The following is a 24050-nucleotide window of genomic DNA, read 5'->3' on the forward strand; positions in this document are numbered from 1 at the left end:
GCGCCCCAGAGACGCGTCACTATTGGCCCGGCCGGAGAATAAGGCGGGGCCTCTCAGGGTCGGGAGCCGGGCAAAGGGGACCGATACTAAATGTCAGTTCATAAGAAAACAAATACTCCGGGTTCCGAGCGGCCCACGTGGGGGCGGCGCTCCACCCCCTCACGTACTTGCTCCTGCGGCCGCTGCAGCCAGAGCTCAGAGTGAACCCCGCCCGCTCAGAAGGAGGAGGGAGGGTGAGTTCGGGGGGAGACCCCAGGGGAGCCCGGCCCCCAAGGGGCGGGGGCCGGGCAGGGCTGCGGAGGCGGAGGAGCCGTAGGAGAAAGAGTAGGATTGGGCCTTCACTCTGCCCTCCCAGCCCCCTCTCCAGATCCTAGCTGACAGGTGGGAGGAGTCCGCTGGGGAGGGGTCCCGGTTTGGTTGCAGGCCGCCGGCTTTAGGAGAGACGAGACGCCGGTGCTGCTGAACCTGGGTCGGGCAGACTCGAGGGGACGGCCTTCTGGCTACCCCTGCTCTGCTTCTCAACCTCTCCAAGAACCGAGGGCCCACAGCTCACCTCCCAAGCTGGGGAGGCTGGGCAGGGCCGGATTGAGTTCAGCTGTGCTGAGGGACCGCACGGCTGCCGGGGAAGGCCGTGGCACCGTCCCCCCGGCCTGACCCCGTTCCGCGCTTGCTCTCTCCCGTCGTATCCAGGCTGCCAGGCCTGTAGGTCGGAGATGTTGCTAGAAGAGATAAGCGCCGGGGACCGACTCAGCGGAGCTGCCGCCCGAGGGGATGTGAACGAGGTGCGGCGCCTCCTTCACCAGGAATTCGTACATCCCGACTCCCTGAACCGCTTCGGCAAGACCGCCCTGCAGGTGGGGTCTATGGCACAGAGGACCAAGGGGAAGGATGGGGCGGCTTCTGGGGAAGGCTGACTGGCGTAGGGGTGAAAGGGGGAACTCACCTCGCCAACCTGGGCTCCCTCCTATTCCCCCCTTTCGGGCCTGGATACGCAGAGCCTCTCTACTCTTCCTTTTGCCCGAATTCAACCCCTTCTCTCCTCTTGTCTCGATTCCCTAGGTCATGATGTTTGGAAGCTCGCCCATCGCTCTGGAGCTACTAAAGCAGGGAGCCAGCCCCAATGTCCAGGACGGGTCGGGCACTTCCCCGGCCCACGACGCAGCGCGCACAGGATTCCTAGACACTCTTCGGGTCCTGGTGGAGCACGGCGCAGACGTAAACGTTCCCGACGGCTCCGGGGCACTGCCTATCCACCTGGCGGTCCGAGAAGGTCACGCAGCGGTGGTCAGTTTCTTGGCAGGGGAATCTGACCTGCAGCACCGGGATGCCGGGGGCCTCACACCCCTGGAACTGGCTCGGCAATGTGGTGCCGGGCAGTTGGGGCGGATCTTGGAGAGGCACCTCCCTACTCCTTCATTGTGAATGCGGGGCCCTTCAGCCACCAGGACAGCTGGATGCCACTTGGCACTGGTGGGACCAGCCCTAGGAAGCCCCGAAACAAGAATAGGGAAGGGTGGGGGGGTATCTGTGTCTCTGGGTGGATGAGAATGGTCATTTCTCTTCCTATTCCACACCTACCCGAGTGCCGAAGATCCATCTCCTCCCCGCCCCCACCCCTACCCCAAGTTATGGTTTGTTGGTGTTTATTTGTGTGGTTATTTTCCTCTTTCGGTGTGATGTGAGAAGCTTCGGGGAGGCAAGGGCTGCAGATAGCCAACCGAGCAAGCCGAGACAGTCTAGGACCCTCGGCCCTAGTCAGCTCCTGGGCACAGCAGGGAAGGAGGCCTGGTAAACGGTTCAGTTTTTGCTCCTCTCACCCCTATCCCTTCCCTTGAGGCTGGCACAGCTTTCGGAGCCCTGGGCCCTTTTGTGATGATCGAGATCAATGCCCTAAATTCTCTCCTATCCCCTCCCTGGTCCAGTGTGGCTGTTCCTCCCACACTCGGCCCCCCCTTTTCCCCCCAAATACCTCTGAGGATTTCTAGGTTCCCAGAAGCAGCTACCTTTTGACAAAGTCTCCTTTGGGCCCGTAGGGAGCAGAGAAGGGCACTTCCTTTTACAAACCCAGGAACAATTGAATTTTAGGGGATCAAAATAAGAGTGGTGGTAGGGGAAATGTTCCATTTTCTTTCGTTGAAGGCCTCTTTCCATCCTCTTGTACAGAGTTTTTAAAAGATTCTATTTATTATGCTTTCTGAAAAAAATGTTGTGTGATAATTTAATGTTTTTAACCATTAAATTAATATTGAGCATTCCTTGACGGACTAGCTTGTTCGCTTTTTGGGGGTGTTGGAGTATTGAGGGAAACAGTACGATGGTGGGTGAGGTGGAGGCTTCGGTTTTTTGTTTTCAGTGCAGCACCTAGAGAAAGGGTTCAATGAATATTTGTACTGGAGAAGAGAGGTGGCTAGCCCCAGAGGGTGATGGGGGAGGGCGGGGTGATTCCCAGGGTCCAGCTGGGGTTGGGTGGGGCAGTGGTTTGGGCATCGGGAACGGAAGGGTGGCAGGAAACCGCGAGTGGAGCAAGAGCCCCCAGCTGTGCTCTCTGTGTGGCGCTGGGGAGGGGCCAGGACTTCCCTCGAACCTTGGTCCCAGTATCCCGGACCTGTAGATCAGCCTGCAGAAGCAAGCATTTCATCGTAGAGTAGCTACCCGAGCAATGTGAGGGAGTGGTTCGGGTCTCTCAGGTCCCCAGCGAGGGGAAGGAGGTGGCGTGAGACTAGAGGCGGGTGGGGGGAGGGAAGGCGGCCATCAGGGTGGGGGGTGGGGCTCTTACTGTTCTGCCCCTTTAAGACCTCCGGGAGGGCGGAGTCGGCGCCGGCGCAATGCCGAAGCTGACTTCCCTCCCTCCACCCTCCCCATCTCCTTGAGCCGCCATGCCGGAGCCGCGCGGAAAGTGCCAGCTGCGGGTGAACGAGGCCTTCGCTGCACGTTACGGACGCTACCGACAGCGCGAGGAGCTGCAGAAGCGTAAGTGCAGTGCATGCTCTGGGGCAGGAGGCCGAGCAGATTGGGGTTCGGGGAAAGTGTCGCAGGAGCTGCGGTGATTTTCTCTTTTTCCGTCCCTCAGTAAAGGACCGATATGGGGACCGCCCCGAGTCCAGTGGAGACTCGGACTCCGATTCCGACTCCAGCGAGGAGCGCGTGGTGAGGACCCGCCCCGCAGGACCAGCCCCTCCAGCTCCGCCCCCGTTGCGCACGTGGGATGGCCGTCTTCTCCTTCCCCTAGGTCCCTAATTGGGGACACCTCCCCTCAGATATCCCCAACGAGGCACCCCGACCAAATTCATCTCCCTGGCATCTCCCCCGACACCCCGATTTAAGCATCCCTAATCTTGCACCCCCCCACAACCCCACTTAAATATTCCCTCCCTCCCAAAACATCCCACCCACTTCCCCCTCACCTAGCCCCTACCTGCATTCCTCCTGCCTTTCCAACTAGGCGTTCTCTCCTACCCATAAAACCCCACACATCTCCCCAGACATCCCTAGAGGGGCATCTCTTCTGTACTTACTCCTCCAGTGTTCCCACTCTTCCTCCTTCACTTACTCCAGTGGGAGAAACTTCAATGGATGAGTTAGATCAGGAGGTCCCTTTAAAGGTCTCCCTCCCCCCCAACCCTCTACCCCCACGATAAATCCTAGAGTCTCTGGATGTAGGGCTATCTCCATGGACCCAGTGAGAAAGGAGGCTTACCCAGAAATTGATCCTGTCTTGATTCTTCAGCCTGGGTTTCCCTTGTAGGAGTTTGACCCAGAACTCGACAAGGGATTTTACCGTACTCTGTCCCTGTTGAAGAAGAAGGACCCCAGGATCTACCAAGAGGGTGCCACGTTCTATAATGAGGCTGGTAGGATACTCCCTCTCCCCATGAATACTTTCACCCTGCGATTGGGAGGGATGGTGGGTGGCTGATAGTGGGTGTTGAAGTAAGGGCCTTCTTGATAGAAAAGGGCTTAGGATGAATGACCTGGTAGAGGCTTCCCTGAACAGGGGAAGAGGAGGTGTGGGCTGGAGGTAACTTTCCTGATGCCTCATCTGGAGTCTCTTTCTATGGTCATAGAACACTCCTCTTCAGAGGAAGATGAGAAACCCTCAGAAAAAAAGAAGAAAGAGAAGCCCATGTACCTTAAGGACTATGAAAGAAAGGTCATTCTGGAAAAGGAAGGGTGAGGATCTGACATGGTGAATAAGTGGGATGGGGGGAGGGTTCTTTGGGTCTGAGCTAGGTTTATTAAGTGCTTACTAGTTTGCCAGGCACTCTGCTAAGCCCTGGGTTTTCAATAGGAGGCAAAAGAGAGTTTTTGCCCTCGGAGCTTGCAATCTAAGAGATTATAACCTGGAAAAGAGAAGATTTAGGTGATAGAGCTTCAAGGACTGCCATGTGGCAGAGAGATGAGCCACAAATAGAATATTTCAAATGTATGTTCCTAAAATACCTACTTCCCAATGCCACCCTTACTCTATCAAAAAAATCACAGAAACCTTTCATGTTTTAATTTTGTCTCTAGGATAAAATAAAAATGCCTTTGCTTGGTATTTAAAACCCTCTGAAATCTGTCCCTCTTCCACCAGTCATCTTTTTGGTGATCTTTTCTCCCTACTTTTCTTTCCCATAACATTGACCTAGTAGTTATTCTCTGTATATGGCCTACTTTTATTTCCGTATCTTTGCAAAATTGGTGTGCTTACCCTTTCCCCCTCCAGTATTTCTTCTCTTCTTCATAAAATCTCCTAGTGGTCTTCAGAGAACATTTTAAGGGTGTTTTAAAGGCTACCTTCTATCTGGCTGACCCTTTCCAGTGTGCTGCATCCCTGTGCCTACCATAAACCCACCTTCTACAAGAAGCCTTTCCTTGAGCCCTTACTGAGTGCCTTCCTTCTAGTGGTTCTCTCTAATTTATCCCATCTCTAGCTTGTTTGTTCAAAGTTCTTTGCAAGTTGCTTCCCTTATTCTGGCTCTGAGCTCCCTGAGGGCAGGGATTATTTTTTTCTTTTCTCTATATATCCCCAGTGCTTAGCACAGTGTCTAGACCACAGTAGTCCATTAATAGATGAAACCTGTATGTATATACATTGGATTTACATCTCAGGCTATAAGCTCCTTAAGATCTAGGACTGTTTCACACCTTTCATTGCCTGGTATAAGGCCTGACACATTGTGGTGGTTGTTTAGTCGTTTTCAGTGTATCTGACTCTTTGTCAACTCATTTTCTTGGCAAAGATACTGGAGTGAGTTGCCATTTCCTTCTCCAGCTCATTTGACATTTGAGGAAACTGAGGCAAACAGGGTTATATAACTTGCCCATGGTCCCACAGCTAGGAAATGTCTGAGACTGGATTTGAACCCTGGAAGTCTTCCTCACTCCAGTACTATATCCATTTTGCCACTTAGCTGCCCCATGTGATGGATAGTAATGGCATAATGAAATGTCCAGTAGAACAATTGGCTTGGCCAATGAGACAGATTTTGGCCTCAATGTAAACTTAAGCTTTATGGTTGTCCGGAAGAGAATGGGCTGCCTCACATTGAATTCCCCATCCCTACTGGTCTTTGAGTAGAGATGGCTACTTGTCATAGATATGACAAGGCATCCTTGCTCCCATTTCATTGGATTTAGATCACCTTTGAGGCCTCTCCTTGGTCTATGATTCTGTGGATGGCCTCAGGACTCAGTTATCAGCAACAAGGAAGGAAAGCAGTGTGCTGAGTACTTTACAAGTATTACCTCATTTGATCCTCACAACATCCTTAGGAAATTGATGTTGTTATTGGCCTCATTTTTAAAGTTAAGGAAACTGAGGCAGAATGTGGTTAAGTGACTTGCCTAAAGTCACACAAGTGTGAGAACTGGGTTTGAACTTAGTCTTCCTGATTCCAGGCCCCCCATACTATCCAGTTATAGGGGAGGAAGACAGAATTCCAAACAGAGAAAGCCTAGATTTAAATTTCAGTTCTAATCCTTTGTAGTTTTTATGTGACTTTGAGAAAACCACTTTACCTACTAACCAGAGCCTCAGCTTCCTTATGTGCAAATTATAATATTCCTGGCCCTTTCTACTTCCCCAAAGCATTGGGAAGAAAGTCTTTAAGACACCTTAAAACACTCTCAAAATGGGACTTGTTATCATGGCAGCATAGTATGGTGAGAAGAATTGAGGCATAGAGTCCAGAGACCTAGTTTTAAGGCTCACCACATACTTGTAACCTTGGGCAAATTATTTTGTTTCTTTGAACTTTAACTTCCCTGTCTATAAAATGGATGAATTGAACTAACTGTTCTCTTCGGCTCCCTTCTGTTTGAACTCTGTCATTCTGTAAATTTGTTCAGAAGGCCTGAATGTGTCTTCAGCAATTTCAGTTGGGGGTGGTCCTTTTGCAGAGCTGAGGAAGGAAAAGCTGTGCCCTCCCACACTCATGGTGTCGCTGATTTTCCTGCAGGAAGTACGTAGATGAGGAGGACTCAGACCAAGAAGCCAAAAGGCAGAAGCATCAGGTAAAGACAGCTTTGTGACTACAGCACTTAGCACAGTGCCTGGCATGTCGAAGGCTCTTAATGAATGTTCAGGTGACTGATCAGCATGCAAGGGCAGACTCTCATAGCAAATATGGGGGAAGGAAGAGCTTTCCACATTGTCCCTGGATGAGCCTCACCTGCCACTTTGCTGGTACCCCTTCCCCAGGGTAGACAGGCGGGTCTGCCCCAGCCCTGGAGCTGGGAGGGAAACGGGCTCACAGTAGCATCCCAAGGACCTTTGCTGCCCAGACAGCTTTCCTTGTTCTCTCACCTGCCCAGCAAACCAGCTCTCGAAGTTACATGGAAGAACAGAAGCGCCTCAGGGAGAGGTAAGTATGTTAACCAAACTAGAGAGACTGCTTAGGAGGCCACTTCGCTCGGCCACATTCAAGCAGTGAATGGCTGAGCAGAGACTCAGGCCAGGCAGACTCCATCTTAGAGCTGGGCCCCCTGGGCCAGTGCTTCTGCTCATTTGGCTCAGCCTAACACAGAATCTCTGAGGGCTTCTTAGACCTCACCTCTGATTTCAGACCTTAAATGAGTCAGACTGACAAAGGAAGTAAGTCCATCCTTCAGATGTTCTCCCCACCAGGTACACAGAAAAGCCTCAAAGATTTAAGCACATCTTCGTAGGGATTTTTAAGGTACTTGAGTAAAAGTTATTTAGTCACCGGGGTGTAAAAAAATTCCCATTTCCCAGCTTCATGCTGTATCAGAAAGCTATGGCAAGATAAAGGTTAGAGAAGCCTTGTGGAATTCAGGGTAGGGCAAGAGATGAGGAAAATTCTTGGCCCCAACCCCCTACTCCCTCATTCCCTACCCTCTGTGGCCCCAAGAGCCTCTTCTAGCACGCTTGGGCTGGCTTTGTGAGTGGGAGCCGATCAGCAGAGCCAAAGGTAGGGTTGGGGGCTGTTTGGAAATCCAGGCTTGGCTGAGTCTCCTCTGTGCCGGGGCAGCTTTCGGCAGTTTGTGGAAGACAGTGATGGAGAAGAGAGCGCTGGAGAGGGCGGCTCCGGTCTCCTGAAGAAACGGACAAAGACTAAGGAGGAGAAGGTGAGAGAAGGCCCAAAGAGGCCTGGCCCAGGAAGATCCCGACTGCTGCCTCCACTCTGAGCTGAGCTCTCACAGCAACACTCAGGGCCTTCTACTCCCCATTCCAGGCCCAGGAGGAAGCTGACTATGTGGACTGGCTAAAGGGGCAGACGGACACCGATGACCAGGAGGGCCTGAGGGAGCTGGTGAGAAAGCCCTGGGTACATTCTGATTCAGTTCTTCCTCAGTCAGAGATGGACACTCAGCAGTCCTGTTCTGCGGGAACTTTTCCCGGAGGACATAAGTGCAGGGTCCCAGGAAAGGAAAGAGGGCCCAGGGCCAGCCACTGAGCATCGGGGAAGGCTTCTTGGAGGGGGTGGCGCCTGAGCTGAGCCCGGAGAAAAACAAAAATCCCTAGAAGCAGAGTTAAGGGATATGCCAGGGCACAGCTAGGACAAATGCTTAGAGATGGGAGATGGGGTGTCAGCTATCCGGTAGCAGCTGGGGGTGTCAGCTGGACCAGAATGATGGAGAATTAATGAAGGAAAGTGCTTCAAAAAAAGCTGAAGGGCTTTAGATGCCAGGCCAAGCTGATTTTTAGTACAGTAACCCTGGGAAGTATTGGAGCAGGGGAATGGTGCCTCAGAAGACACAACTTTGGTAGCTGTGGAGGATGGATTGTAGTTGTCAGACAAGGAGCAGTTACAAGGCCTGGGCAAGTAGCGGGGTATCTGACCTGGGCCCCTGACCAAGGGAGAGGACAAAGATCCAGCTCCCAGAGATGGGGTCGTCTGCCTGGGGGCAGCTGCTTGGAAGGGGATTAAGCCCCAACGGGGTAGGGTTGGGCTCAGTCTCCAAAGGCTGCTGCAGCTCAGGTGAGGGGAGACCTCATCCCTGAGGATCCTCAGGGGGCTTCAGCTCCAGGCTCCTCTCACAGACCCATCTCAGGGAGTACTGGAGCAACCCGAAGCTGGATGATGGAGAGAAGTTCCTGAGAGACTACATTCTGAACAGGGGCTATGAGGAGGAGGAGGAGGAGGAGGAGGAGGACAATGCAGAGGATGAAGACGACAGTGAGGAGGAGGACAACAAAAGGTGAGCAACCTCTCTTCTCTGGCCCTGCCTTGGGGGCTGGCATGTGCCTGAGAGCAGGAGCAGGGTCTTCTATTCCTTACCTCCCTTCCCCCCAAATTTCCTAGTGCTGGAGGGCAACTGAGAGTGGACGACTCCTCCGATGAGGGCGAGCTGTTCCTGAGGAAGCAGGAGGACTTTGAGAGGAAATACAACTTCCGCTTTGAGGAGCCAGACTCGGAGCAGGTGAGGGCCTCTCTAGGCACTGCTGTGTGTGGCCTGTCCACCCGGCAGCACTGTGAGGCCTCATCCAACCTCAACCCTGCATCTCCCCCATGGCTTAGCATGCAATAGGAACTTAATAAATGTTTACTCTTAACAGCCTGAGTGGAAAGGGCACCGGGCATGGAATCAGGAAAGCCCATGTCTGCCTCCTCCAGGCAGTCTTGGAGACAGAGAGTGGCAGAACAGTACTATTCTTCATTGGGAGAGGGAGGGAGTCTCCTCTCCACTTCTCAAACCAAAAATAGTTTGTTTTGTTTCAAGCAGGAAGATGCTAGACACCTGCCTCCCTAGGGGTAAGGAAGGTGACTATTAGCCTTGGTGTTTGGTGTAGTGTTCCCTTGCACCCTGCTCTGGAGAATACTGGGCATCTCCTAGAGTCCCCTGGATGTGGTTCAAGGGCAACAGCCTTCTCTTTCTTCACAGGTAAAGACCTACCCCAGGACCATTGCCTCCTCTGTCCGGAGAAAGGATGAACGGAGGAAGGAGAAGCGGGAGGCCACTCGGGAACGCAAGAAAAAGGTACTGTCCTCTCTCTGGGCCTCAGTTTCTCCATCTGTACAATGAGGAGAGTGGACCCAGGCCTCCAAGGCCTCATCCCCTCTACATTTGTGACTAGAGCCCCAGGAAAGGTGACTGAATGAGATTCAGGGTCCCTGGCCCTCTCCCATTCCCCCCATGCCCTCCCACAGGAAAAGTTGAAGAAGCAGGAAGAATTGAAGCAGCTGAAAAATCTTAAACGCCAAGAGATCCTGGACAAGCTGGAAAAGCTGCGGGAGATCACTGGCAATGAGGATGGTGGCTTTGGCTTTGAAGAGGCTGACCTGGAGGGAGATTTTGACCCAGCCATGCATGACCAGCTCATGCAGGTAAAAGTCCAGCCAATGTGGCCATTTGGAGCTGGGCCTCTGAGCCAAACAGTAGTGGATCCCAGCAGGGGATTCATGGGGGCCTGGAATCTGGCTGCTTAATGTGGTTGTGATTACTCGACCAGAGGTCCTCCCCCTTCTTGAGAAGGGAGTGGAGGCCTGTCGTGTCCAAGCTTCCCCCAGCTCTGTGTACACCATTGGTCCCTTGTGGACTTCTGGTGTGTTCTGACTGCCCTTTACAGAAATGCTTTGGGGATGAATACTACGGTGTTGGAGAAGAGGAGAAGCCACAGTTTGAGGAGGAGGAGGGCTTTGATGGTGAGTCTGAATCTCTGGCCTCTGGCCCTAGGGGTTGGGGGGCCCTGTCTGGCCACTGGCCGGGTGGCTGGCTGTGCCTCACCTTCTTCTCTGTAAAACCAGATGTTTGGAACTGGGACACATGGACGGGAGCTGAGGGGAACGGAGCCTGGAGGGAGGAAGCAGCGGAGCCCCACTGTGAGGATCCCGACTTCAATGTATGTTTCCCCTAACCCCTGCTTGTCCTGTCGAGATGATTCATGGAAACAGAGGCTCAGGCCTTAGCAGCTGGCCCCTAGGTCTCCCTGTTCCCATCCCTCCCCTCGAGCCTGGTGTGAGTCCACAGGAACCTTTCTTGCAGATGGACGCAGATTATGACCCCAGCCAGCCAACCATCAGGAGTGGGAAGAAGAAAAAGAAGTGGGATGGGCCAATGACCGGCAAGAAGAGACGGAAATCCCACTTTGCCGAAGTGGTCAGCCAGGAGAGGCCTGTCTTTGACCCTGGTGAGGCCCAGGACACTCTTTTCCACCTACTTGTTTGATGTTGGGGATGGGATGGGAGGGAGGGAAGGCTCATTCTCGTGCTCGGGCCATGCCCCAGTGGGCCAGGGGAGGCAGCCTGTAATTCTGAGAGGGACCTTGCTCTGTCTGGTCAGAGGACAAGACCTTTGAGGAGTACCTGGATGAATACTACAGGCTGGACTATGAGGACATCATCGACGACCTGCCCTGTCGTTTCAAGTATCGCTCGGTGGTGCCCTGCGACTTTGGCCTAACCACAGAGGAGGTAGTTGAGCTGGGGGCTGAGCTCCTGTGCCTTTCCCCATCAGCCTGGGGCTGGGGGTGCCATGCACAGACCCTGTCTTCTTCCCGCCCATGCAGATTCTGGCCTCAGATGACAAGGAGCTGAATCGCTGGTGCTCCCTCAAGAAGACCTGCATGTACAGGTGAGTGCCTAGGGCTGGGGGGGTGGCAAAGAAATTTTTAGCCAGAGATTCAGCACTCCATATGGACATTGACCCTGGATTGGAGGCTGTGGGCCCCTCTGGCTCCTAGCCCACAGCCTCTTTTCCCCCCTCCAGCTTATGTTCAGTTCATTGGCCTAGTGGGTTACTCCCTCCTGTCAGGCCCTTCTGTCCCCTGCCCCCTCCTCAGCTCAGGACTCGGTCTCCATACCTGGATTCCTGAACACTTGTTTCCAAGGTGTTCTTCAGCAGGCCATTCTCTCCCCTCTGTCTCTCTGCCTCAGCAGCAACCTGATCCATGTTCTCCTCCTCAGAAACCTTTGGTAGTACCACAGGCCAGGGGCTTACGTGGGGATCCTGCCCATAGATGACACTGCCCCCTCTCTAAGGTGCCATTCAACTAATCCCGTAGAGCCCTACATCAGCACCCCAAGTGAAAGGGAGCCCAGGTTTTTATTGTGCTCCCAAACTAGAGCCGGTTTCTTAGCCTAAGGTCTGTGAACCTTTAACTATTTGGATGAGTGTTTCTTTTGTAATCCTATGTATCTCGATTTATACATTAAGAAAGTTAATCTGGAGGGCCTCAGAGCACAAGAGGTTAAAAGCCCCTGGCTGAAGCTTTCCTTTCCCCCATAAATGAGGAGTAATGAGTTCCTTCAGAATAGGTCTTATCATACCAGCAGGGGGCTTAATAAATGTGAACTGTGAACTGCTCAGCCTCTGGCTGGGAGCCAGGGCTGTCAGGGCCCAGGCTGATAAGGCCCACCTGGGTTTGGGGTCTACAGATCAGAGCAGGAGGAGCTCCGAGAGCAGAAGCAGTACAGCCTGAAGGCAAAGAACACTCGAAAGAAGCACCAAATCCTGCAGTCCCTTGCCCAACAGTGAGTCACTTGGGCTGGCCCCAGTGGGGGTTCTTTTGGGTGGGGGACAGGTTTGGGCAACCCAGCATTGTGAAGCCTTTCCTGGGTAAGGGCCCCAGAGCAACCTTAGGCTTCTTGCTCCCTGCAGGACTGAGGAGACCCCTGGCCCTGTACCAACACCCAGGAAAAGGGACCAAGGACCAGAGCCCTTAGAGGAGAGCAGCAGGAAGAAACCCAAGCTGGAGGTCACCTCTGAGGAAGAGGAGGAAGAGGACTTTCTGGTACCAAAAGCTCAAGGTCCAGCCACTCCTGCCACTATGGCCACCCAGAAGCAGGATGGGGCTGAGCCTCAGGTGGCTTCATCTTCAAGACCCAAGAAAAGTCTTCGGGGCAAGAAAGGGAGACTTCTGGGACCCAGGGTGAAGTTGGGGGGCTTTGAGTTCAGCCACCAGAGACTGCAGGCCTACGGGCTAAATGCAAAGCGGTTGCACTACCGCCAGTTGGGCAGAGAACGGAAGAAGCGGGCCCGGGCCCAGGCCCAGGCAACAGCCTGAGCTTGAGCAGCACCCATTCCAGTTCTCCCTTCCCTATGGCTGCCTTTGGGGGAAGGGGAGAGCTGGAGTATAAAATAAAAGTAGATTTATACATGAACGTCCATAAGTGAAGGGCAACTGCTACAGGGCTGGGGCCTTGTTCCCCACATGACCTTCCCCTGCCTGGGCCCATTTCTCTTAAAATGAGGCCAAACGGGGCAGCTGGGTAGCTCAGTGGATTTAGAGACAAGAGGACCTAGGTTCAAATCTGGCCTCAGACACTTCCCAGCTGTGTGACCCTGGGCAAGTCACTTAACTCCCATTGCCTAGCCCTACCACTCTTCGGCCTTGGAACCGATACACAGTATTGATTCTGAGACAGAAGGTAAAGGGTAAAAAAACATAAAATAAAATGAGGCCAAACAAACTAGACAGATGGCCTCCAAGTTTCCTTCTGGCTCTTGAAAGTCTCCATTCTCAGGGCTCTTTGAGACTGTCTACTGAGCCCTCAGTTTTCTAGGTATGGGGAGGGGGCAGTCCTAAGTTCAACGTTCCCCCCAATGAAGCAAGCTTGGACCCACTAAGGTAACCGAGCACATGCCTTGTCTGGAGAAGAAACTACTTGGTGGGGCATCAATAACTGTCCAGTGAGCTGGTGGCATGGCCATCCTGAGCTAAGGGATCCAGCTTGCTCTGCTTGGCCAGGGACAGCCTGCCCCGGGAAGTACCTCCATGCAATCAGACATTTAACCAATCAGAACTTTTAATTTCACCCTTGGGCTACAACCAGCCAAAGGGGAAGCAGTGCAGCTCCAACCAGCCCTGGAGACGGGTCTCCAGGCCAGGCTGATTTCCAGTGGAAACATCACTACAGCAGAATCACAGCCTTCTTCCCTAACCCAAACACACTGAGGGCTAGGAGTTAAGGGTACTGAGGGATTGGAACTAGGCCCCAAACCCCCAGTGAGCCTGAGATATCACCACCCCTCCACCCGCAGGGACAAGGGGTAGCCCCATCACATGTATAAATAAAAATATATATTAATATATATATATATATATATATTACAGATTCTGCACCCCATCCTCCCCACTATAAAAACACAAAGTCCTCTGAGCTGGGCCTCTTGGCCTTGCTAAGCTTCCCTGCTTGCGGGAGTCGAAGTGTTTGTTGTGTGAGCTGGGAGCTGACTTCCTCTAGGCTGTACTCCTGGGCATGGCCCTCAGAGAGGGTAAACATGGGATACCTTTCGGTTGCAGAGGAAGAATTGAGGACCTGGGAAGAGTGAGAAAACACGATGAGGATAGGAGAGCAGCAAGTGCCCCACTGCCACAGCCCTGAACCTGGCCATCTCACCCGGGTCAGCTCTAGGCACAGCATCTCAAACTCCTTCCTGTTGCCAGCATAAAAACCAATGGTACAGCTGGGGTCCATCCTGCTGAAGGCCATCTTCCGGGGGGATGTGCAGTGGAAGGACTGGAGGCCAAATAACATTTATGGGGAGCCCCAAGGCTTCCCGTGCCCTCCCCCCCCCCACCCAGCCTGGCACCACACTGACCTCCAGGGGGAAGCGCTCTTGGGAGGTATCCACGCAGGGCTGGCAGTAGTGTGGGTCGAGGTAGAGCAGAAAGTCATCTAGGAGAGAGCATCAGGCTGTGAGGCTCAGGCTCTGGAAAGGCCCAAAGAGGAGGAGGAGGAGGGAAGATGAGGCCTACCCTGATAGCCAATGAAGTAGAGCGAGTGCCGGGGCTTCCCGCCAATGATGCCGATGCACAGGTCCAGCCGCAGGAGCTCCTGGAGAGGGGAGGGGAAGGGCTTCAGGTAGAACCCCTATTTCCAACTGCTCAGGGAAGCCTCGAGAGGCCCCACTCCTAGGCAGGACTGATCTGTTCTACCCATGGGATTGTTTTTGAGAGCACACTGTGCAATGGAAAGAGTAAGGTGTAGGTTTGAATCCTGGCTCTGCCACTTAGAACTTTGTGACCTCGAACAAGTAATTTTTATTTCTTGGTTTCCCAATCTGTAAAAGACCATCCTGGATGGCCTCTATGCCCTTTCCAGTAGTCTGCTGCTATGGTCCTGTGGCCTACATGGCCAACTCCACATAGTCATAAGATTGAGGGCTGGAAGAGACTGTTAAGGGATCATCCTATTTAGGCCCCTTCTTGTATGGGGCAGGAAAAGAGTTGGAAACCAGAAGGTCAACCTGGCAGCAAACCAAGGAGCTGGGATCCAAACCTGGTACTTTAAAACAAATTCTTCCCTTTCATCTTAGAGTCCATCCTAGGCATCCATTCCAAGGTACAAGAGCAGTGGGGCCTAGGCTGTGGTGGGGACCTGGGCAACTTGCCTAGTATCACATAGCAAGGGGGTATCTAAAGCCACATTTGAACCCAGGACCTCTCATCTCTCTCCATTGAGCCACCAAACAGCCCCCCTGCTCTAACCCTTAAATCCCCTCTCCATTGCCCCATGAGGCCTCATGCTGACAAGAATGGGGCATCAGATCTCAATCGGGGAATGCCCCAGCCCAGTGCCCCTAGGCTCCCTCGGACTCCTACCTTGACACAGGGTACATATACAGGGTTGAGGGTTTCCCCGCCCAGCCTCACTGGCACCAGGATGATGACCGACTTCCATTCAGTGCTGGGGTCTGGCTGGGCCATGAGCTGGGCCACATCTGCTTTGTAGACTAAGAAGACACGAGGGCCATCAGAATAAAATGGGCAGTCTAAATTTCAGGTCTAGTTTTTGTAAAATGAAGGGGTGTGCCTGAGCAATGTCTAAGGCCCTCCAGCTCTAAATCAAGGCTTTATTATTATACACAGCAGCTAGGTCACTCAGTGGATCCTGCCAGGCCTAGAGTCAGGGAGATCTGAGTTCAAACCCTCAGGCCTCAGGAGGTCTCCTTACCCTGACTTTTTTTTTTGGTCTCCTCCCTCCTTATCAGGCTGCCTGCCCGTGGCCACTTCTCCAGGTCCCCTGCCCTGTCTAATCTTTGAGAAGCTGGGAACCAGATAACCAAACTTGTTTGAACTGTGCACAAAGTGAGAGTAAACAGGCTGTGAGTCAGGGCCTCTTCAGAGAATAAAGGACACAGTTTTATCACCCTGGCTTTAGAACCTCTGGATTGCTGCTTCCTTCCTGGTTCCTGGTAAAGGAGTGCACTTAAGTCTCCAGGAACCTTTGATTCTTAGAAGAATTTCCCTGCCCACCTTCACCACAATCCTGGAAAGCACTAGCAAAACTGATAAATAGAAATAAGCAAGATATAGTTTTATATACACATTTTTAAAAAAAGATTGCATTTTCACCTTCCCTCTAATAATAACTCCCCCGTATTTCCCCTCATGGAAAACAACAGTTCACTGAATCGGGTTAGATGGTCAGGTTCCACCTGTTTGACTGTGCCCAATCCCTCTCCCACCTGGCCTGGCTTCCATAGTCCCATAGCCACCAGCCTAGCTCAGGCCCTCCTCCCCTCTCACAGCCTCCTGGCTGGCCCCCCTGCTCACCAGGAGTTTCCCACCGCTTATCGGACAGAACGAAGTCTCCTGGGCCTGCCTCCACATGGCCCTCTATAGTCTGGTTTCACTAGCCTTATTTCTCACAACTGCTGTCACTCTTTCTATGCCCTGGCCAGACGGGTCTCCCATCTGTCCCTTTCTTTTCCCATTCTTATACCATAGTAAATGGGTACACGTCTCCCACCCCCAGTTAGGGCAGGGGCTGTGCAAAAATCTTTGGATCCTTGGGGTAGGTGCTGAACAGATGGTTGATGAAATGAATTTTGTTGCTGAGTTGACTCAGTCCCGTCTGACTCTTTTGTGACCCCATTTTGACAAAGATACTGTAGTGGTTGGCTATTTCCTTCTCCTGCTCACTTTATAGAGGAGCAAACTGAGACAGACAGGGTTAAGTGACCTTCCCAGGGTCACACAGCTAGGAAGCCCAGCTCTATCCACTGCACCACCCAGTTGCTCCAAAAGAATGGATTGAAATCATCTCTAATTTGAAGAGAAGGAAACTGAGTCCAGAGAGGGGACTAAGGTCCCCTAGAGACTCTGCCCCTGATTCTCACTGCAACAGTCTCCCCACCCAGGGGCAGAGTCTGGGATCACAAGAGGTTGTGAGCAGTGAGGAAACAGGCTGTCTGGGCTGCTGGGCTCCTCACCGGTACAATCCTGAGAAACATACACCTCCAGTTGGGCCACCTCCGAGCTGCTCTCCACGGCTTTCCTGAAGGCAAGAGAGGTGCCCTGAGCTCCTGCAGCCATCCCTCACTCCCACCCATCCCTCCCAGCCAAGTGATCCCTTCACCTGAGGATGTGAGCCACAACAGAAGGACCATACCAGTCCCCTGCCCTCTTGCCTGAACTTCGGCCCAGCTCCACCAGCCGATGCAGGCCAAAGGGAGCTCCAGGCTGATCGGCAAACCAGGAAACAATGCGCCGGTGCTGCTCTTCCTGCTCAAGCTGCCTGGGGCTCAGGGTCCCACCGGTGCTCCAGGTAGCTCTCCCCAGGCCTGAGGCTGTCGAGGAACCCCGCTGCCAGCTGGCCCCAGAGCGGGAAGGGGACATGCTTCTGAAGAGCTCTGATTCCCTTGGGGAAGGGGGCAGAACGGCTTCTGCCCAAGTCCAGTCTGTGGGACAGCAGAGGGTCCGTCAGAGCAGAGCCCTTGTCCCCACCCCCACCCCCACCCCCCACCTCTGCTCCCTAGGCTCCCTTTACAGGCCTCACCTCTGGAGAAGAAGTGCAGAAGCAGGCCCTGGGCCAGCAGCATCTGCCCACTACGAAGCATACAGCCCCAGCCACAGTCAGAGGTCAAACTGCCACCATCCAGGGGAGGGAAGTCCCGCCTGTATGTGAGCCATAGACGGGATGCAAAATCTTTCTGGAACCGCTGGATGTCCCCTGTAGGAGAGGATCCACTTAGCCCCTTGTCAAAGAGAACGAGGCCTGACTTGTTCATCCCCAGGGCCCCTGCCATGCTCACCTTCCCCCTCAAATTGATAGCGACGGCCACACAGGTGCACAGTGGACAACTTGCTGAAGCTGGTCTTGGTTCGAACTGTCCAGCCTGGAGGAAGGAGAGTTGGGCTGGATGGCAAACCTGGGATTCAGGGCCAGAGGGATGGCCAGCCTATGGGCCCCTCTCCCTGGGCAGGCTGGGTTTTCAGCATTTGGCATGTCCTCCCCTAGTAGGACTGCCTTATGGTGGGCAGGCACTCAAGTACTTTTTCTCCCCACTCATTCCCCTTCCTTACTCATTTCCTCCCAGTATCTCCATTCCCTTTACTGCCCTCCCTCTCCCTCTCAGCCTGAGTCCTTTCCCTGGGCATGCCCCGATCCCCCATCTTCCTTTGGGATACCCCAGCTCTCCTTCTGGTGCCACCTCTGCTCTTGGGCTCAGCCTTCTGGGCCGGCCTCACTTCTCTAGCGGCACAGCCTCCCCTCCCTCAGCTCACCATATCTGACATTGTTCCAGGCAGAGAGGAATTTGCTTTTGAGCTTGTCCACCTCGTCCGGCTCGCTGGAGGCAGCAGGACCCAGGGTGGCCGCCGCGGGTGCTCCAGCTCCTGCCACTAGGCCATTGTGGCCGCTGCTGCTTCCTCCTCCTCCTCCTCCAGCCCCGTGACCCCGGGCCCCCAGGCCCGGCGGCGGCTTCCTGGCCTCGGGGCGGCGCACGTCGTCCTGGCTCCCACTCCGGTACTGCACGGCGGCGGGCGATACGGAATTCATGGGCTTCGGTCCGGCACCGGCTCTGGCTCCGCCTCCGGGTCTGCCCAGCTGCCTCGGGGCTGTGGGCGGGAAAGCCGGGGCTGGGCCGAGAGCCAGGACCTGGGACCTAGAGCCGCCCGGCACCCTGCGGCCCCAGCTGGGGGCCCCCCTCCTCCGCACTCCCCCTCTCCACGTCTGACCCGTCCCGCCCCCTCTACCTGGGCTCTCATGCCCCGGCGGGTACTGGGGCGGGAAGGACAAGCCGCAGCTCACTCGGACCCGGAGCCCGGCCCGGTCGCCGCTGCCGCCCCGTGCCCGGCTCCGGATCCCGTGGGGGCCTTGGCTCCGGCGGCTCCGGCTGCGTCCGCCAGCGCCATCTTAGTGGCCGCCGCTCGGCTCCCGGAAGGCCGGGCCCTGGGAGGCCCCGCCCCGGGACCTGCCCAGCCGGCCGGCCGGCAGTGCGGACGGGAGGGGCCGGCCCGGAACCGGGCACCTCTCGGGGCGCGGCGGCCTCCGGGCTGGGCGGGGCTCTAGCCTGTGTCCGTGCCCCGCTGCGCTCCCGGTGTGGGCCTGGGTCCAGGGGAGCCGGGGGGAACCGGGGGGATATGGGGGGAGGAGGCTGGAGCAAGGTCAAGGGGAGAGGGGGCGAGGTCAAGGAGAGCGAAGCGGGGCCAAGGTCAAAGGAAGACCAAGTCCGGGCCCCGGAACCAGGAGATAAGATGCGAGGTGGGGGCGAGATAGGGAGGCTGGAGTCAGGTGGTAAGCGCGGGAGTAGGGGGTGGCCTGGGCGGGTCCTGGGACGGCCCAGGGCGTTCAGGGGCTGGGAAGCAAAGCTATGGAGGCTGGGACTCGGGGCCAGACCGGACTGTTTCTGGATATGGCTTTTGTCTCGTTCACCAGCCCAGAACAGCGCCCCTCTACACCTGCCCTGGGAACTGCATCTGGTGCTCTCAGGTCCCGACGCCTGCCTCAGCTGGGTACGGGACAATATCCCAGGGTCAAGGATCCGTGTGGGACCCAGCATCTCTTCACTCCCAGTAGCTTAGATGGCTTCCAGCCCAAGTCCCGCCCAGTCCTAACCCCTCAAAGACTCTGGATCTACAGTCCGAGAGCCATTAGGGGTGGATAGCCCGAGCTGCCCTGCTGGTCTTGGAGAGACTAGAGGAGCAGGGGGCGCTCTTGGAGCGGAAGAGGAGAGTCAGAGCCATCCCCAGCTGCTTAGCAAATCCTTCTTCCATGAAGGCTGCCCCTCTAGTGAGGCACCAACGCCATTCCCTTCTCTCTTCTCTAGTGTCCCCCTGCCCTCTCCCCTCTCTTCTCTCTTCCCCCAGACCAGCCCTTCCTGCCCCTTGGCCCCAGCGACTGCCATAGCCTCCTAACCTGCCTCCCATCTTCTCTTCCCTACCATCTATCCTCTTCACAGAACCCATTAATCTTCCTGCAGCCCAGTTTGGGGCCTGTCACTCTGCTCAAGAACCTTCAGGCTCTCTACATTGTCCACAGAATAAAACTCAAGCACCTTTCCTTGGCTTCTAAAGCTCATTACAATCTTCCCAACCTCGCTTGGATCATTGATTCAAGAAACACCCACTATGTGCAAGATGACAGGCATCATCTTCAGGCCTAGAGTTCAAAGGTGGCCTCAAACACTTCCTAGCTGGGTGACCCTAGGCAAGTCACTTTACTCTGATTGCCTAGCCCTTGTGCTCTTCTGTCTTAGAACTGATTCTAAGGCAGAAGGGAAGAGTTAAGGGGGGAAAAAAAGATAAATAGCATCTTGGGTGTAGGGGATAGGGAGCCCTTCTCAGAGCTAGGTTCAGGTTCCTCCTCTGGTCCATAATGACTGTGTGGCCCTGGGCAAGTAATTTACCCTCTCAAGGCTCTAGGAAGTAATGGAACCACACATTTCAGAAAAGGTAATGAATTGCATGGACAGAGGGAGTTTGCTCATCTGGAAGGTGGCCCCTACAACTATCATATAGTTTACCTAATCCAATAGCCTGTTTGCCAGTGAAAAAATGAAACCTCACACACACAGACTTCATACCTAGTTCATTTACTATGGAACCCAAAGTAAAGCAGTGAGCTTCCATTCTCCCTTGTCCACTTGGATGTCCCACAGGCATCCCAGACTCATCAAGGGCAGGCAGTCAGCAAGCCTTTAGTAAGCACTCATGTGCCAGTCCCTGGGTTTATCTCTGGGAACACAAAGAAAGACAATCCAGGATCTTGGCTATACAGTAAAGAGTTCTCAGTCTAATGAGAATGCAAGCCAAGATCACAGGAGGTGATCTCAGAGGGAAGCAGTGGGAAGAAGGAGAAGGCAGGGAAGTGTCAATTGCAGGAAGTACGATTTGGGCTAAGTCTTCAAGGAAGCCGCAGGGCAGCCAGGAGGCTCAGTGGATAAAGAGCCAAGCCTAAAGATGGGAGGTCCTTAATTCAAATGTGACCTTGACACTTCTTACCTATGTTATTCTGAGCAAGGTACTTAATCCAATTGCCTAGCCCTTCCTGCTCTTCTGCCTTGGAGCCAATATTAAGTATCAATTTTAATATGGAAGGTAAGAGCTTTGAAAAATGAAATGACGTAGAGTCAGGAAGACCTGAGTTCAAATCCTACCTCAGACATTTATAATCTCTGTGACCTTGCACAAGTCATTTAATCTCTCTGAGCCTCTGTTTCCTTATCTATAAAATAGAGATAATAATAGTGCCTACTATTATTCCCTCTATTACTACTAAGAAGAGTTAAAAAAAAAAAACCAACCTATTTCATACCCTATGCCAAGGTAAGGCAAAAATGGGTATATGATTTAGACATAAAGGGTGGTATTATAAGTAAATTAGGAAACATAGTTTGCTTATCAGATCTATGGAGAAGTGAAGAATTTATGATGAAACAAGACAGAATATGACAAGATGTAAAATGAATAAATTTGATTATATTAAATTTAAAAGCTTTTGTACAAAACCAATACAACCAAGATTAGGAAGCAACAAACGGATAAAAAGCTTTATAACAAATTTCTCTGATAAAGGTCTCATTTCTCAAACATATAAAGAACTAAGTCAAATTTATAAGAATTCTCCAGTTGTCAGATGGTCAAAGGATATGAATAAGCATTTTTCAGATGAAGAAATCAATAATCATATGAAAAAATATTCTAAATCCCTCTTGATTAGAGAAATGCATTAAAAAAATTTTTTTTAACCCTTACCTTCTGTCTTAGAATCAATACAGGGTAAGTGGTAAGGGCTAGGCAATGGGGGTCAAGTGACTTGCCCAGGGTCATACAGCTAGAAAGTCTGAGGCCTGATTTGAACCCAGGATCTCCCATCTCTAGGTCTGGCTTTCAATCCAAAGAGCTGGAAAGACCTGCATGAACTGATGCAGAGTGAAATAAGCAGAATCAGGAGAACATAGTATCAGCAACATTGTGGAATGATAGACTTAGCTACTATCAGCAATACAATGACTCAGGACAATTCTGAGGGACTTATGACAAAGAATGGAAACCACCTCCAGAGAAAGAACTTTTGGAGTCAGAATACAGATGAGAGTATGATTTTTCACTTGTCTATTTGGGTATATGTTTTGGGGTTTTGGTTTTATAAAATTCTCTTACAAAAATGAACAATATAGAAATATGTTTTGAATGAGAATACATGTGTAACCCAGGGGGAGGGATTTTTTAATTAATTAATTAAAAATCAAAGGAAGCCAGGAAGTTTGATCTAGACTGAATGGAGGGAGGTGTAAGAACACTGGAAATATGTGACCCTGGGCAAGTCACTTAACTCCAGTTGCCTAGCCCTTACTCCTCTTCTGCCTTGGAATTCATACTGATTCTAAGATGGAAGGTGAGATTTTTTTTTTAAAGAAGAAAAGAAGACTGGAAATGTAAGAAAGGGCCTGTTTGTGAAGAGTTTAAAATGTCAAACTGAAGATTTTATATTTGATCCTGACTCTCTTGTCCTGGAAGTAACAAGGAGCCACAGGAGTTTATTGAGTAAGGGAGTGATGTGGTCAAACCTTCCATTTAGAAAAATCATTAGAATGGGGAGAAGCTTGAGGCAGGGAGTACATATCCAAAGTGAAATGCATTTTCTTTCCCTCTTCAACTTATTCCTCCTCCAAAACTCTCTCTTTTGAGTTTTAACCTTAGAATCATCGCTTACTCTTTCTACCCTCCAATCAGTTGCTAAATCCTATCAAGTCTATGCCCACAACCTCTCACATGCTATCACTCATCTGCCAATTTTTTTTGGTCAGTATTGCCAAATTGGAGAACCTTTATTATATAAATGTGGGGAGCTTTCCTTAATCAACAGGTTTTATTCATATTATGGGGGGAAAAAGTATAATGTATGTGGAATATTAGGTATTAGGACAGCAACAACCCTTTTATCTTAATAATCTAGTCATTTTCACATGTTAAACCCAGGGCAATTGTGGGTCAGATACAGGAGGGGGTGGGGGAGTAGGGGGAGGAAAGAACATGAGTCTTGTAAGCATGGAAAAATATTCTAAATTATCTAATCAAATAACATTTAAAAAATAATAATCTAGTCATTTTATTTTTTCAACAAATGAAAATTCTTTCTATTCCACCTTGTCCCCCTCCCCAGTTGGGAAAAAATAACAAACCTTTGAAACATACACACAGATATACATATATAAATAATCAAGCAAAACCAGTTTATGCATTGGCTATATTTCACCCAAAGTGTCTTTTTTTTTTCTTTTTTAGAACCCTTACTTTCTGTTTTAAAATTGATATTGGTTTCAAGGTAGAAGAACAGTAAGGACTAGGCAATTGGAGTTAAGTGACTTGCTCAGGGTCACACAGCTAGGAAGTGTCTGAGGTCAAATTTGAACCCAGGACCTCCCATCTCTAGGCCTGGCTCTTTAACCATTGAACCATCTAGCTGCCCCTCAAAATATCTTAATCTGTACCTCAGATAAATCCTCTCTCTTCTCTTTTCTTTCTTTCTTGTTTTTTTTTAACCCTTAACTTCCATCTTAGCATCAATACTGTGTATTGGTTCCAAGGCAGAGGAGTGATAAGGGCTAGGCAATGGGGGTCAAGTGACTTACCCAGGGTCACACAGCTAGGAAGTGTCTGAGGCCAGATTTTAACCCAGTCTCTAGGCCTGGCTCTTAATCCACTGAGCCACCTACCTGCCCCCCATCCTCTCTCTTTCAAAAACTGGGTAGCAAGTAACATCATGGGTCCTTTTGGAATGATGTCATTGTCATCTACATTTTCATTGATCCAAGTTCCTAAGCCTTTCATAGTATCATTAAGCACTATGTACCTTTTATGTGCCAGGCATCTCACTAGGTAGAGTCTAGCCCCATAAAAATGGAATAGGAGTTTAGATCTTTTTTATTAGGAAGACAAAATAAATTTAAGATAAGTTTAGGGGGATTCCAACAACTGAGGCGAGATAAAGAAAGGCTCCATGTGGACGGGACCCTTTGAACTGCATTTGGAAGAAATAAAGTATTTTCAGAATCACAAGTGAGGTGAGATAGGAGTGGATCCAAGGGATGGGAGACAGTCAGTGCAGAAGTATAAAATGAGAAAGGAAGTACAATGCTTGAGGAAAGCCAAGAAGCCAGTTTGGTGGAACCATAGAGTGTGGAGAGGGAAGAAAAGCACAAAAAGGTAAGCTGAGGCCAGACTGTGGGTGACTTTAAAGCTAAACAGGAGACTTTGCTTTTGATCCTAGAGGCAAGAGGGAGCCGTTGAAGTGTTCTGAGTTGGGGCGTCAGACGTGGGCCAGGAAAAGCGTAGACCGGATTGAATACAGCAGAATTCATGTAGAGGCCGTGTGAAGTAGCAGCCTTAGAATCCAGAAAATCTGCAGTTAGATCCCTCTTTGTCCCTCTAC

General features: G+C 51.9%; 3 protein-coding genes across 3 annotated transcripts; 2 read left to right on the forward strand and 1 right to left on the reverse strand.

The window, feature by feature from the left end:
• Window positions 1–20: 20 nt before the first annotated feature.
• On the forward strand, window positions 21–2255 carry CDKN2D (cyclin dependent kinase inhibitor 2D). The gene is made up of 3 exons (XM_001366797.4): window positions 21–233; window positions 691–854; window positions 1060–2255. The coding sequence occupies exons 2-3, from the start codon at window positions 714–716 to the stop codon at window positions 1420–1422; spliced, it is 504 nt and encodes a 167-aa protein (XP_001366834.1). The 5' UTR covers window positions 21–233; window positions 691–713; the 3' UTR covers window positions 1423–2255.
• A 557-nt stretch (window positions 2256–2812) lies between these two features.
• On the forward strand, window positions 2813–12548 carry KRI1 (KRI1 homolog). The gene is made up of 19 exons (XM_056822754.1): window positions 2813–2970; window positions 3071–3147; window positions 3746–3851; window positions 4065–4170; window positions 6444–6498; window positions 6799–6848; window positions 7476–7572; window positions 7680–7757; window positions 8489–8646; window positions 8751–8868; window positions 9331–9426; window positions 9597–9773; window positions 10016–10091; window positions 10194–10288; window positions 10432–10576; window positions 10729–10859; window positions 10955–11019; window positions 11823–11918; window positions 12046–12548. Exons 1-19 carry the CDS (start codon window positions 2877–2879, stop codon window positions 12449–12451), a joined length of 2226 nt encoding a protein of 741 aa, XP_056678732.1. The 5' UTR covers window positions 2813–2876; the 3' UTR covers window positions 12452–12548.
• A 627-nt stretch (window positions 12549–13175) lies between these two features.
• Window positions 13176–18562, reverse strand: ATG4D (autophagy related 4D cysteine peptidase). The gene is made up of 11 exons (XM_007488554.3): window positions 18371–18562; window positions 17900–18232; window positions 17428–17511; window positions 17172–17345; window positions 16752–17073; window positions 16606–16670; window positions 14993–15123; window positions 14147–14225; window positions 13990–14066; window positions 13788–13907; window positions 13176–13706 (listed from the first exon to the last, which is right to left on the reverse strand). Exons 2-11 carry the CDS (start codon window positions 18171–18173, stop codon window positions 13524–13526), a joined length of 1509 nt encoding a protein of 502 aa, XP_007488616.1. The 5' UTR covers window positions 18174–18232; window positions 18371–18562; the 3' UTR covers window positions 13176–13523.
• Between the last annotated feature and the right edge of the window lie 5488 nt (window positions 18563–24050).

Source organism: Monodelphis domestica, chromosome 3 (assembly GCF_027887165.1).
Source record: "Monodelphis domestica isolate mMonDom1 chromosome 3, mMonDom1.pri, whole genome shotgun sequence".
Classification (NCBI taxonomy): domain Eukaryota; kingdom Metazoa; phylum Chordata; class Mammalia; order Didelphimorphia; family Didelphidae; genus Monodelphis; species Monodelphis domestica.